At 40.6% G+C, this 14,843-nt stretch overlaps 1 protein-coding gene across 1 annotated transcript in view; it reads left to right on the top strand.

The window, feature by feature from the left end:
- The window catches only part of LOC122797224 (prostatic spermine-binding protein-like), a 171,392-nt gene that overhangs the window by 40,582 nt on the left and 115,967 nt on the right, over positions 1–14,843 (top strand). Inside the window, exon 2 of the mRNA XM_044066061.1 lies at positions 12,809–12,874. Coding sequence (XP_043921996.1) covers positions 12,809–12,874 — 66 coding nt within the window. The remainder of the gene's footprint in view (positions 1–12,808; positions 12,875–14,843) is intronic.

Genomic DNA, 14,843 nt, shown 5'->3' with positions numbered 1-14,843 from the left:
ATTTACTGTAGGAGGTCCCTGTCCACCCTATAGTGCTCCACTATCTCCAGCTCATTTAGCCCTTGGTAAGTTACCCTGGGTTTGTACACTCTTCTCTGTCTCCTCACTGTGGGTTGCTCGGCAGCAGTCACATCCTCACCACTCTCAGCCTCTTCCACAAGTTCTATGATAGCTATTGTAGCCCCTAACATTTTGCTGTTGTGAGTGTTAAAATTTCCCTGCCTGTTTACACCAGTGGTGTAGAGTATGGGAAAAAACAGAGGGGTAGGCGTTTGCATAGTTTATAGTAGTGTTCTGGGCTGGGCTGGTCTGCTGCTTGTGTAATTGTCTGGTTCTGATATGTTTCACCTGGCAGCTATGCTAGTAGTCCCTGATTACCTTTCTACTGCTGTTTTCCCTTCCCATAGCCCTTCTGTTTAAGCCTGTGTGCACGCCACGCAAACAGAGTGCTCAAATGTGCACAGTGCTGCTATTTCCTGGTTTAACTTCTTTTTTCTTCCTGTAAAACCCAGTACGTGGCATGCGCACCCGCTTACACTTTGTAAAGAGTGCTAGGCAGGTGCAGCAGTGCGCAGTGGTGCAGCGGTGCAGCGGTTAATGCTGTCACCTCACATCAAGAGGTTCTCCGGTTAGATTCTCGGCTGGGGTGCCTTCTGTGTGGAGTTTGCATATTCTCCCTGCGATCACGTGGGTTTCCTCCCACATTCTAAAGACATGCTTTAGTTAGTACATTCTCCAGTGTGATAGGCTGTCTTTTAATTTAAATTTGGCTGTTTAGTAGTATGATTTAAGTCTGAAGAAGCTATCAGTTTGGATCATGAAAGTGCTAACTTCTCATTAAATTTTGTTTTTCTTCCTTCAGTCGTGGTTTGTTCATTATTTTTTTGCTATTTTTCACTTTGAGGTGTATAGTGAGGGTTTTACCCAGTATCCGTGCCTTTTTCATTATGTTATCTTGCACAGCTTCTCAAACTTATTTTCATTTTCAATTTTTTGCTTGACTTACTCTGATTTGTGTTATCAGACCAACTCAATAGCTGTAAATGCACAACAAAATAAACTAGGCAAACTGCGTGTTTTTAAGACTTCCAATTTTTAGTCCAAGTACTGACAGACCCTCTCCTACATTCATCCTGAAGCATCAAAACTATCATTGTAATCCAGGTGCTGTTAACTGGCCACTCCTGCTTCTCCACTGTCTGCAGTGGAAATATGTGTTTTATCTTGAATGCTGGAAAATGTACTGTACTTGTTTAAAAATATTTTCTGTTCCTGAATTTGGGTTAATGATATTATTTGCTGTTTCCACTGAGGCACAAATGCCCTTGTACATGATATTTTCTCACTTCTGTTGTAACTGTAGCTGCACCCTTGACTTGTTACACCCACCCCCTTTAAAAATACAACAGCAACACAGTATAGTATCAGCAATGCAGCTACATACTGTGGGAGTAGAACCCACAGCCTTCTGCATCAAAACAAGTTTTTAGCCTGTTATGCTATTAACAATGCAAGCAGGCTCACCATAAGCAACACTAAACTTCTCTTCCCCTGAAGCTCTCAGTTCCTTGTAAAATCCACTCGACACTCAACTATATCTATCAACTTTGCAGCACAAGAAATCTGGAAAAAGCCAACATTTATTGGGGGAAGGACAAAAGCCCAAAAACAAGGGACACATTTTAAACATTGCTTGCATAATTTTGGAAAGTTGCTAAAATAAAATGTGTTACCACCACGCATTTCACTGCCAACTCTTGAACCCAGGACCCTGTGCACTACAGTCAGAGCAACATATCACTATGCCAAATCAGTAGTTTCCTAAAAGATCGGAAGACTAAAACTTAAATGGCTATCATTTAGTGAATTCAGTTCTCACTTCTCACCATAGCTCTCAACCTCTTAGCACAAAAAAACCTGGGCAATGCCAATAATAGGGGAATACAACCCCCAAAATAGGGACAAATTTCAAATCCTGGTCTTATAAACTTAGAATATTGCTAGAGTAAAAGGTTTTGTGTTACCATTTATTTTCTGAAGAATATGAAGTCTGAAATTCAAACACCTGTCATTATTTAGTGAATTAAATCCTTCACTGATTTGCCGCAAAATCCAGAAAACCACAAATTTTATAAGGAACTGAACAAAAATATGACGCATAAATCGGAAAAGTTTTCACATGTGGTGGAGGGTAGGGACTTTAGGCTCTTCTTACCTGTACCCAAGGTACAGGGTTTGAGCCTGGGTACCTCCTCTAGCCACCAGGTATAGGCATTACACACACACCTACCTACCTATCACTTGATCTATCTACCTTACTAAAGTATTTGTATATGTGTACTTTTCTTCAGATGATAACATTCTTTATTGAAAGAGTTTTTAGGTTATTAATGACTGACCACTGGACTGGCCAGGGGTGGGGAAACTGCCATGAGTGTAGAAGGACACCAGTCAGAGAATGCAGTAGCCTATGTGGTATATTAAATTTTTGATTACTTTGTTTAGATGTGATTTAGTGTTCTGTATTATCCCAAAAGTGAAGTATGCACACACACACACACACACATGCACACACACGCACACACACGCACACACGCACACACATGCACTCACACACACGCACACACACACACACACACACACACACACACACACACACACACACACACACACACACACACACACAGACGTCTGCTCTAAATACCTCGTAGTAGCATTTGAAAATGGCAGCTCTGTTCTGACTAAATACCTCGTCGTAGCATTTGAAAATGGCAGCTCTGCTGTAACTAAATACCTTGTAGTAGCATTTGAAAATGGCAGCTCTGCTGTAACTAAATACTTTGTAGAAGCATTTCAAAATGGCAGCTCTGCTTTAACTAAATACCTTGTAGTAGCATTTGAAAATGGCAGCTCAGCACACATTCTTCTGCTCTAAATACCTCGTAGATTTGAAATCAGCAGCTCCATCCAGCTTGTAAATGGCAGCTCTGCAGCTCCATCCAGCTTGTTCCAGAAAACATCAGCTCTCAGCTCTGCTTTTTCCAATGGCAGCTCTGCTCTATCCATTCCGGCAGCTCTGCTCTGTCCATCAGCCTTGCAGCTTGCTTTTCTGTTAACAAGAAATCCATGCACGTTGAGCCCTTAAGCTCAATTCCGAAAGGCTGGCAGGGCATTTCACATAGCTGACATCATCGTGCACATGATGATGTCAGCTGAAAAAGCCGGAAAAAAGTTTAAAATAAAAATGCCTGCAAATTCAGAAATTAAGGGGTGCCACTCAGGAATCATGGTACCCCATTATTTGGACTCCAAATCTCAGTAAAAAATGAGTAATTCAGTACATTTGGGAAGTATGATGTCCCTTACCCAGCATTCCTCTCTTACTGAAGTAAAGGGAAGCATGATGTCCCTTACCCAGCATTCCTCTCTTACTGAAGTAAAAAAAAGGGTAGCTGTCCCACATAAAAAAGTAGCTTCTCATACGTATCTCTCCATTTCACACATGTGTCTTTTTGATGCACTTGATTTGGTCCAATTGGCTATACAACATTTTTTCAGTTTTTTATTTATTTAACATTTGTTGACCGGGAAAGTCCAACTAGGACAGAGTCTATGTTCAGTGGAGGCCTGGGAAGAAATGCTCCAGACACGTCTTTAGAATGTGGTAGGAAACCAGAGTACCTGGAGGAAACCCACACGAACATACGGAGAACATGCAAACTGCACACAGAAGGCACCCCAGCTGAGAATTGAACTGGAGAACCTCTTGCAGTGAGCCAACAATGTTAACCGCTGCATCACTGCTTCACCCAGATGCTTGTAATGATTGTATTTTTGTCACCCCTCTTTGTGGAGGTGACAGTCCAAATTTAGCTAATGTTCTGTAGATATTTTCATTTTACACTGTTGAAGAAATGGATAGGTATGGTTCTTTCCTACCTCTCTCCTGCACATTCCTATATTGCTTTCCCTTTGTTCTTGACCCTACTTGCCTTCTAGTTCATAACTTTCCTATTTACCCCATTGTAACACCCATATTGGTCAAAAAACAGAAAATTAGAATCACACACAACACACTTAAGTAATCCCCCCAAAAAGCAATGGAGCCCTTCACTTTTTGGCCTCCATGTTTGGTGGAATTTGGTGTCTCGCATCAAAGCCAAGGAACAGTGAACATCTCTATCTTGGTGTGGTTGCCTTCGCACAATGCTGCTTAAACACACTGCACTAAGGTAACAAGCACTAGCAAGCAGTGAATGTAGTACAAAGAATTATTTCATTGCATTATCACTACTCCTTTAAAATGTATTGCATACACCTAGATTCAAACCCTATATCATCTGGGCTTCAAAAGAAATGTGTCAATGCATTTACACATGCTGCCACAGAGTCAGCTAAGCAGCATCTGCATTTCATATATGAGAACTCCTGTACTGTTAACAATGAGGCTTATGTTTATGCACTGCTTAACTATGTGAAAATAGGAAAAGCAGTAGGAATGTGTATGTTGCATGCGCAAACACTTTGCCATCCATTGAGCAAACCTGCTGCTTGGTGGTGCGCTAGGCAAAGTGGACAGTAGCAAGCATTACCTTTTGTTTATTGCCCATTTAGTCTTTTGCCATGAAACTACATGTAGAAACACAAACAAAATGAAGACACTATCTAAGAAAATAACACATATTTACAATGTAGCTATCTGTTACCTCCTCCCATGCACTGCAACCTTGGTCTCTTGGTACTTGTTCATAAATATATCAACTAAACTGCAGAAATAAATAAAAAATTTTGTCTTAAATGCCATAAACATTTTTGTATTGACAGTACACATTCAGATTTTCCAGTAGTTGTAGGAATGTGGATGGCTATTTGCATATAGTTTGTAAAGCTGTCTTTCTAATCTCACTGCAGTCAACTGGGAGGTGTCTGGGTGTGTGTCTTTTTAGTCAGAAGAGCATAATTTGTATCCTGCTGTTATTATTCCAATCCCATGGATTGACAATATTTTGACACTTACACATGTCTATACATCCATTTCATTCAGACATCACAACCTTTTCTCTGCAACATTCACTGCTGATGTCATCCACTATGTTATTCTACAGCCTTTTAAAAGTCAAACTTGTGCTGTGGCACTTGTGTAAAATACTGAGTTCTCTAGTTGGTGTACTTGGATAGGTAAGGGTACTATTATCACTGCAGTCAACTGGTGTGTGTGTGTGTGTGTGTGTGTGTGTGTGTGTGTGTGTGTGTGTGTGTGTGTGTGTGTGTGTGTGTGTGAGAGTGTGTGTATTTGAGCACTTCCTTGACATTAGAGAGAACATTTTATACCAGCCTGTGAGATACTGCTATTACTATCTTCTCCTCACCAGACACTACTGATGTCATCACCTATAAGCCACTGTCTGACACCAGACTCTGCTGAAGTCAGAAGTGACAAACCTCACAACACCCACGCAGATGGGATCTGGAAGTTCGACTGCAGAATCCTACACTAAGGCACTGTATGAGCACATCCACTTGTGCATGAATCATACCATCCCAAATAAAACCAAGATGCTCTTCTCCAAAAAAGGAAGCCAATCTGGTGGTCCCCTGCTATAAACAAACTATACAACAGAAGGAAGAAACTGTTGCAGAAAAGAGGAAAATCCCAGGATGCAAAAAACTCCCTCACCAGCCTCAGTAAGAAGCTGAGATCTCTCATAAAATCCTCAAAAGCTAGTTACAAAAATAAAATTGCCAAAGATTCCAAAGACAACCACAAGGCATTCTATAGTTATGTCAAGAATCTAAATGGCAATGCTCAGATCTGCTCTGAACTACAACAGAATGGCATTAAATATACTGATCCCAAGGATATTGCCAATATCCTAGCAGATCGATTTAGTGCCAACTTCACTCCCCTCTCACCCCCTAAAGGGCCCATCTCAATACCAAAAGATTGCCAAATTCTGATAATCACAGCCACACAGGTAGAAACAGCACTCTACAAAGCTAAGAATACAGCATCCATGGGACCAGATGACATCCCAGGCTGTGTACTACATGAACTACAAAATGAACTGGCACCCCACCTAAGTGTCATGTTTAATTATAGCCTCACCTCAGTCTTCATGCCCACTGAGTGGCGCACAGCTACAGTTATCCCGCTCCACAAGGGAGGATCCACCTTGGATCCCAGGAACTACTGTCCCATCAGTCTGACAAGCCTGATCTGCAAGGGCATGGAACGCATTATCATGGAACTTATAAACAAAGACAGTGGCAACCTCCAGACACTGGACCCCACCCAGTTTGGGTTTGTGAAGGGCCGATCTTGTCTCCTGAATCTGATTTACTTCTTCGAGTTGGTCTCCAGAGCTGCAGATGAGGGTAAGGAGGTCCACACAGCCTATCTGGACCTCGCCAAGGCCTTCGACACCATCCCCCATTCTGGAATCATAGATAAACTTACTAAGCTGGGCATAAATCCCAACGTGACTCGATTGGTTGCCAACTGGTTTACTGACAGAACCCAGACTGTAAAAGTAGCTGACTCCAAATCCAGCTCCAGACAAGTGACAAGTGGAGAACCTCAGGGTTCAGTCCTGGGACCACTCTTGTTTGGCATCTACTTCTCGGAAGTACAGGCCAACACTAAGGGACTCTGGCTAACATTATTAAATCCCCAAATGATGTGGATATTCTACAAAAGGGCCTTACAGAAACAGATGCCTCATGCCAGAGCCATGGGGTCAAGCTTAATGCCAAGAAATGTATAGTCATCCCCTTTGGAAAAAACACGTACCCATGAACTACCACATAGGTGGCAGGACACTAAATATCAAAAGTGCGATAAGAGACTTAGGGACACAAGTGGGCAGTGGTCTCACTTTCGATAACCACATCACCACAACAGTCAGGAAATCCTTCTACATGGCACACCTCATCACTAAGGGCTTTTCATCCAGAAAAAAAGGAGGTCATTGTCCCACTGTACTCATCCCTCATTAGACCCATTATAGAGTATAATGCCCCATTTGGCATGTACCTCACAAGACATCTGCAACAGCTGGAAAGGCCACAGAAATACCTCACTAAAAGAATCACAAGCCTAAAGCAGAGGCCATATGCTGATTGTCTAAAAAAACTCCAGCTATACTCTGTGGCATATTGTCTACTCAGAGGTGAACTCTGCTTAACATACAAGGCCATGTCAAACCCTGAGCTGTTGGACATGCTCCACTTAAAGAAATTCCAATCCCTCAGAGCCACACATTCCAGGATCTAAACCTTATCATCACAATGAACAAAACATGCTGGAGGGATAGGTTCCTAACCAAGAGACTTCCCATACTCTGGAATAGACTGGAATAGACTGCCCATACATGTCAAGCAGAGCACCTCATTGGCCCTCTTCAAAAGGAACCTTGATGATTGGATGGGAGATAGGAAATTCACCCCAGGGATCATGTCAGTTGCCCTGCTAGACAGGGGCCCAGAGAAGTAAATATTGTGGGAAAAATTTTCCAGGGAATTGTTATGGCTAGGCTTGCATAGGCCTTAGGGCCGATAACCTAGTACCAACCTATGAACCTATGAACCTATGAACTCCACAAGTCAGACTTGTGTTGTAGTGCTTGCCTTAAATACAGAGTTGTTAGATAGGTAGGGGGTTATGTTCTTACTGAAGTCAAGTAGTGTGTGTGTGTGTGTGTGTGTATGTGTGTGCGTGTGTGTGTGTGTGTGTGTGTGTGTGTGTGTGTGTGTGTGTGTGTGTGTGTGTGCACGTACTTGACATTAGATAGAGCATTTTTTCACTGTTTTTGGGATACTGCTATTACCATCTTCCTCTCACTAGACTCTGCTGATGTCATCAGCTTTAGCTGATTTGTGGAAGTCTAGTATTTCCATCAGGGCAGGGTCAGAGACTGACCTGTAGGTCATGCACAAGTCACCTCATCCTATATTATACAGACTCCAGTGACAGGGCTTTCAGTCTATCCACATATATCATGGCATGATTTGTAGGCCATGTATTTTCTTGGTGAGAAACCTCTGTGGTCTTTTCAGTTGCTGCAGGTATCTGTGAGGTCTATAAAAAGGGAGTATTACACTCTATTACTGTTCTTTTGAGGGTCTATACATTGCTCTTATAACATCCTCAGATCTGGATATGATGGCCTGACTTATGAGGTACATGGTGGTTGAAGTTCAGATTGCTTTTTATGTGTGTTTCCAGGTCTTGCACCACTGGGTTTGAGCACAGGGTAGGTGTTGTCAATGTTGTAATTACCAGAGAATTCTACTTTGCAGAAGACAAATGTAATGACACATTTTTGTGTTTATTTATAGATAGTGTGGCTTTGGCACCAATCATTTGTCTGTGTTAGTCCCTCCTGTAATATGTTAACATGATTGATGGACTCAGTGATTACATCCAATATACAATAATCAGCAAACTTGGTAAGCCAAAGGTTAGCCTGGACTGTCAAGAAATAGATTCCAAACAGTAAAGGTCTCAGCACAGATTCTTATGATAAGCCAGTTTTGGCAGCTCTACTGGTAGAGGCTGATTCATCAACTTTCACAGTATGTGTTCTGTCAGTGAGCCAGTTGGTTAACCATCTAGTGACATAAGCGTTAATCCCCAGCTGGGAGAGTTTCTCAATGATACCTGGATGGGGGATTGTGTCAAAACCCTAGATCAGATCAAGATAGGCAGTATACACTGCCTTACCTACATCTAGGCCTATCACACAAAATCAATGGGCTGTGACAACATCACAGATCGCCTATAGCATGACTGAGAATGTACACCTACCTGACATGGTTGGATCCACACTTCAACACACCCTCCAACTGAAATTTGTTCTCACAGAAGGGTGTAACATCAATATGCATCCATCTGAGTGGGGGACAGCACCTGATACATGCATGTATAGTCTATCCTGACTCTCCTCATCTGTAAGGTAGACTAACATGTATTCATGGACCTTTTCTAAATGGACACTGGTAATATTCTAGCTGTGTGCGAAACACATGTGTGAGTTGTTAATGCTACATCCATGTCTGTTACATCTGTTAGATATCCTCAAGAAGGTAATCGAGGGCATGCATGATGACAACACTATCATCATATGAAACCTGACCAGCCCAATGCATTTAACACAAATCCACACCAAGGAATTAACACTGTCACAAGTGAAGATAAACACCTATATTACCAAGTGGGTAGACCACTAGATCACATACATGGCATCTAAATATGTTGAAATGTGTCATGTGACCTGTATCTTAAGTCCACTGATCAGGTCCATACATCAGGGCTGTCCACTAGGCCCTTTCCTGTCCATTATTTAAGTCATATATGTTAAGAATGACATACACATCTTGTGTCCAAACAGCTGTCTGGAGGACTAGTGACTGTGGGCAATCATTGACTCCAACTGTGATATTAGTATAATACAGACATTATCAACACACACCAAAGATTGCTGCCACAGCCATGACAACACATGAAATGAAACAAAAACATGGGCGGATTTGTTACATTATGGAAACAAATGAACAACCCAGTGATAATGTAGACATCACACCCCTATGAGCAGACCAAGTGGTATGTGACCTGTGTCCTAGGATAGATGGTATGTGGAACGTCCACCAGCATGTGGCCACATTGGTGACTACTCCCTTGTATGTAATACAACTACTGAATATGTGCAGAACATCCACATCAAATGCCATAATACTTCCATAGCTCACAGCCTTCATCACACCAATAACTGAGTACAATGCACCCTTCTTCATGTTCCTCCCTACACATTTTCCATTGATGTGTACCTGAAGCATGCCACCTTTGCCACTGTGAGCTCCCACACATCTCATTCACCATACCTATGTGTTCTTTTTGTTGCATAAACATTACTGTATGATAGTGCGGAACCCCCATCAAAGTGTTATACCAGATGCATGTGTGATACCTGTTCTGGTGATGCACACAGTACATACATAGCTGTTTGACAACATTGATGGCATGGATTATATTCCTGACAGTGTGATTTGTGCCATATATATGCCATGCACACCAGTCAGCTAGCCAGGATTTATCATAATGTCACATGCAAGTGTAACAGTGTCCCTCCTAACACCTCCAGCAGATGTTACAGTGTCAGGATGGTGTGCTTGATTACCCTCATAGATTGCTGACATGTCATAATAGCTGTATAAGTCTGCTCATGCAGAACCATCTAAGATCACTCAAAATCACATATGTTATGTCAGAGACATAGAATTACTGGTAGTATTATTCTGATATTGCCCAGGATTGTGCGAGCTTCTGTTTACTGTTGCCTATGAGCCTGTAACTGTGTCCCACTTGGTGGAGACCTCTGCTGACATTACAGTCATATTCAGGCTCTTTGCACAGCTTCATAATATACACCCAACCCCGATTGTATAGGACATCTCTGATAGGTGTCCTCTAAACCCCAATTGTATAGGACATCCCTGATAGGTGTCCTCTCCATTGTTCATGTCAGGATGCTTATATCACAAAGACATCTTCCCTATTGTTATGTCACCTTGTCTGACAGTCACATAATATACATTTTCACTGTGCAGTCCGTACTGTACCATGTTAATATGTGATTAGTGTTCCTGCTACAACAGTCTTCCATTTACATGCCAGCTGCAGTACATTATGATGTTTCACCTGTCCTCTTTCCCTGTGTTCATTCCTACAATTCGTCTGTGTGTCCCTGTTCAATACACACACTTCCCCCTGAGTGTTTATTTTAAATGGCAGTCCATGTACCATTACAGATCATTTATACAACTTTTGTTCAGAATACCTGAAATTGTATTCCACAATATTCTGTGCTGTACGCATTGTCCTGTAATGTGTTTGGACCATATACTTTGCTATTTTATTGACCCTGGTAATCACTGTGGCATTCTATGCAATCCCACAGACCTAGTTTGCTCGTAGTTTATTGAATCCCACTGTATAACCTGTTTGATTTATTGCAGAAGTTACTTTTGGTAACTGCTGCTGCATTTGTTTCATATTATTACTAATTTTTATAATATTGTTTTTGCTTGTTCTTTGTTATATTTTATTTGACTGAAAGAATTGGCAGGAATTGTTTTTTGCAAATTATTCAAAGTATAACTTGCCTGCATAAAGTGACATGACCACTCATGTTAATGAAATGCCCAAAAGCTCATATCCCCCCATTGCAGTACAGGTAATTGCTGTTGAGTTTTGCAGACAGGTAGTGTTGGAGTGTTTTTTTGTGTGTGTGTGTGTGTGTGTGTGTGTGTGTGTGTGTGTGTGTGTGTGTGTGTGTGTGTATGTATATATAAATGTGTTTGGGTGTGGGAGGATGTCATACCTCTACACTCCCATAGACTAACTAGCAAAACCTGCAACACTGGAGGGAACACTAGACACAAGGGATAACCTTTTACAGTGTGCCTTAAAGGCGCTTAGAAATGAAAGAACAAACTTTTGTTTCATGAAAGATGGGGGGCAGTAAGTACCAGATATACTCTGGTACTTACTGCCCCCCATCTTTCATGAAACAAAATTTTGTTTCATGAAAGATGAGGGGCAGTAAGTACCAGATATACTCTGTATAGCTCTCCTTAAAGGCACTAAGAAAATATTCAAACCTCAAAACCTCATAACTTACACAGAGGATATTATTCCTTTGTGGCAACACTAAACACCAGGCCACTGAAAAAATAATGCCTAAATCTTCTGTAAACAAAATAAAAAGGTAAAGTAAAATGGAGGGGACTATTTAAACTCTGCTCCCTTGGCACAGAATGCAGCGGCACTAACCTGCTATGCTCTCTGAACAGCTAGTACAGTAGTTTTTTAATGTAATAAGAAGTCCAAGACTATAATCTCTGGCATTATTCAAGTATTACAACAATTTGTTTGTTTTGAGGTACTGGGTACCTATAAGAGGCAACAGCACGAGCTTCCTGTAAAATGTGAGACAATAGCAGAGAGGGACAGGCATGCATGTCTATGTGGTGGGAGGCTTCAGGACAAAGCCAGGAGGAATGATAAATGCTTGGACTCAATTAAAACATTAATCGAGCAATAGGTCTAGCATCACCTTGCACTTTATGAGCACTAAGATGAATGAAGCTTTAATGCCTGGCATTACTGACAGACTGTAAAGATCTGTGATTTGCACTGACAGGGACAGAAAAATAAGAAATGACATCAGGGATATTCTGCCAATTCAGTGACAAGTAAGAGGTATGCCAGTGCATATATTTGAATGGGTGCATGAGTGTGTAGAGTGAATGGGGTGTTGCCCTTGCTAACATGATGCATGGGTTACCAGTGTTAACTACTGCAGGAAAGTGCACTCACAGTAGTTTAGTAACTCAGAGACATGCAAATTAGCTGATTGTGAGACTTTTACTCATTGCAGCTAACATGTTTCTGACTCACAAATTTCTGCATTATATAAACAGCATATTTTGATCACAGATCTTACTGCCAGCAGTGAGATTGTTTCCGAATCCCTGTGACAATTGTGGTCTAATCTTGCAGGAAGGTTTAAGCTATTAAGGTCTTCAAAAAGAAAAATCTAGTTTACTCTGTCAAAGACTTTTTCTGTATTGAGATTAATAGTAATTATAGGGCAATGTGCATGAGATGTCTGAGATGGAATATTACATGATTTCTTGATTTTATCATGGGAATTTTCTGCATAAAACAAAAACGAATTATCAAAATGAATAAGAGTGAGCAAAACAAATTTTAACTTTTTTTACCTTAATTTATTCATTTGTTAACTAGGTAACCAAGTAAAGGAAATGGTCATTATTGATCCTTTTAAGGTCAACCAGGGCAACAGGTACAAGGGTAAATATAGTATATACATGTGGTTGGTTTAGAGAAGCCATTTAGCCTGCATGTTTTTTTAGAGGAAACAGGGTACTCAAAGAAAAAAAAAACATGTAGACCCAAGGGGAACATACACAATTCACATCAACTTCATACACATTGGTTTACGGAATCCATTGAAAGAGTGGGAGAAACAGACAAATGCAGGTTCTGTAAAAAAGAACTGGAAACAGTAGCACATCTTATTGTTTGTTAGGATATTCTCATGATGGAGGCCCTCTCTACTGAAAGGCATAATAATGTGGCAAGACTGTTGCCCTGCATATTGTGCAAATACTACAATATAGAAAAAGCTGAGAAGCATTGAAAATATTAACCACAAAGCATTATAGAGAATGATGAAGTTTATATCACATGGGATCACCCATTACCAACAGTTCAAAAAACAGATGTGAGAGAAACAGATATAGTAGTCCATGAAAAAAGACAAAATATCATTGATCATTGAAATTGCTACACTCAGGGATTTTAGTGTCTTAACGTACAGAAAGACACAAATTCATAAAATATCATGATTTGCTGGCAGAAATGAGAGCAATGTGGAAGACAGATACCCAGACATTTCCAATAATGCAATAGTAGTAGGAGGAATAGATGAATAAAAAAGAAATTGCAGCATACTCAGATATGCTACCAATACATGTAACCCCATATGAATTATGGAAGGAAGCAATTCTGAACACATTGCAGGTGATGAGAAGAATTTCATGAAATCTAACTGTTTTCCTGTCATGCTATTAGAAACTCAAAAGATTTGGAGAAATTAAACTGAGATAACCATATAAAATTCACAGAAACACCTAGTATTTGCATATAGAACTGGTTACTTTGAAGAGCTCCAGTATGGACTGAGTATGCAAATGATAGTCCACAATATTTTCCTTGATTCACAAATGTATGACTTGTGGAGCAGAAGTGAGCAGGATATTTTCAATGCTATGACTACAGACATAGCACGACTATTATAGTAACTGAGCATTTGAGATCCTTATAAAGGTGACGTGCAACTCAGCATAACATAGCTATGCAACAGTAGCAGAGTGAAAGAAAGAAACTGAAAATACATGCATTTAGATAATGGAATAAAATCTCAAATTCTGTAGCTGTCTTCTATGCACACAATTACGTCAGTACAACCAGACCCTGTCCCATCCCCATTACAGCCATAACACCAGCATTCTACCAAAGCGAGGAAAACAGCACTGGGTGCCTTCTCTATCATAATATCCAAAGTGCCTCAGTTGATAAGCATGGCCAGTGAGGCTGAAAAGTTTATGAATTGTCCCTTACCATGTCTGAAGACCAAAAGCAAACGGAATACATAGTGGAGAACTACTATACACTCCTGCCATAATGGTAACATAAATGCTTGCTCTTTTATCAATAACAATAAAAAGTAATTGTAAAATGGTATTTTGGTTTCTTTTTGTATTAAATACATTAAAATATGGTCTTTCATATTACAGCACGAGAGCATTACTATGAATGAACAATGTTACAGAAGTCCGTGGCTGACAAAAGTGAATTTGTTTACAGACATGGGCCCAATGTCATGGCGTTTTGGCCGTTACCATAGAAGGGATAGTAGCTATTTTTCAGTTCTGGGAACTTATCCTCCCCGTGACTTACTCACCTCCTCTAAGGAATAAAATTGAAGCTCCCATCCTTTCCAGCTTGTCTTGCCTGAAGACAATTTCATTCAATAGCTGTTTTCCACTAGAACTAAGCAGATGGTATACTGTTGCATGTTCCATTTAATCTTTAAGGTTTATAAAATAGAAGACAGTTTGAAGTAACTTGTTGGGTGAGCAGCACCACTAAGGAATCTGCCGTATCTAGACTGATGTTCTACAGAGAGAGATGGTTATGGAAGGGCATTTCTAAATTCTCAGACCTAATGCAGTCAGTTCTATTGTAGGCAGTGACA

Source organism: Protopterus annectens, chromosome 3.part0 (assembly GCF_019279795.1).
Source record: "Protopterus annectens isolate FY-2018-M chromosome 3.part0, PAN1.0, whole genome shotgun sequence".
NCBI lineage: Eukaryota > Metazoa > Chordata > Ceratodontiformes > Protopteridae > Protopterus > Protopterus annectens.
Note: the sequence above shows the minus strand (reverse complement) of the source record. Positions and strands in the feature narration are given on the sequence as shown.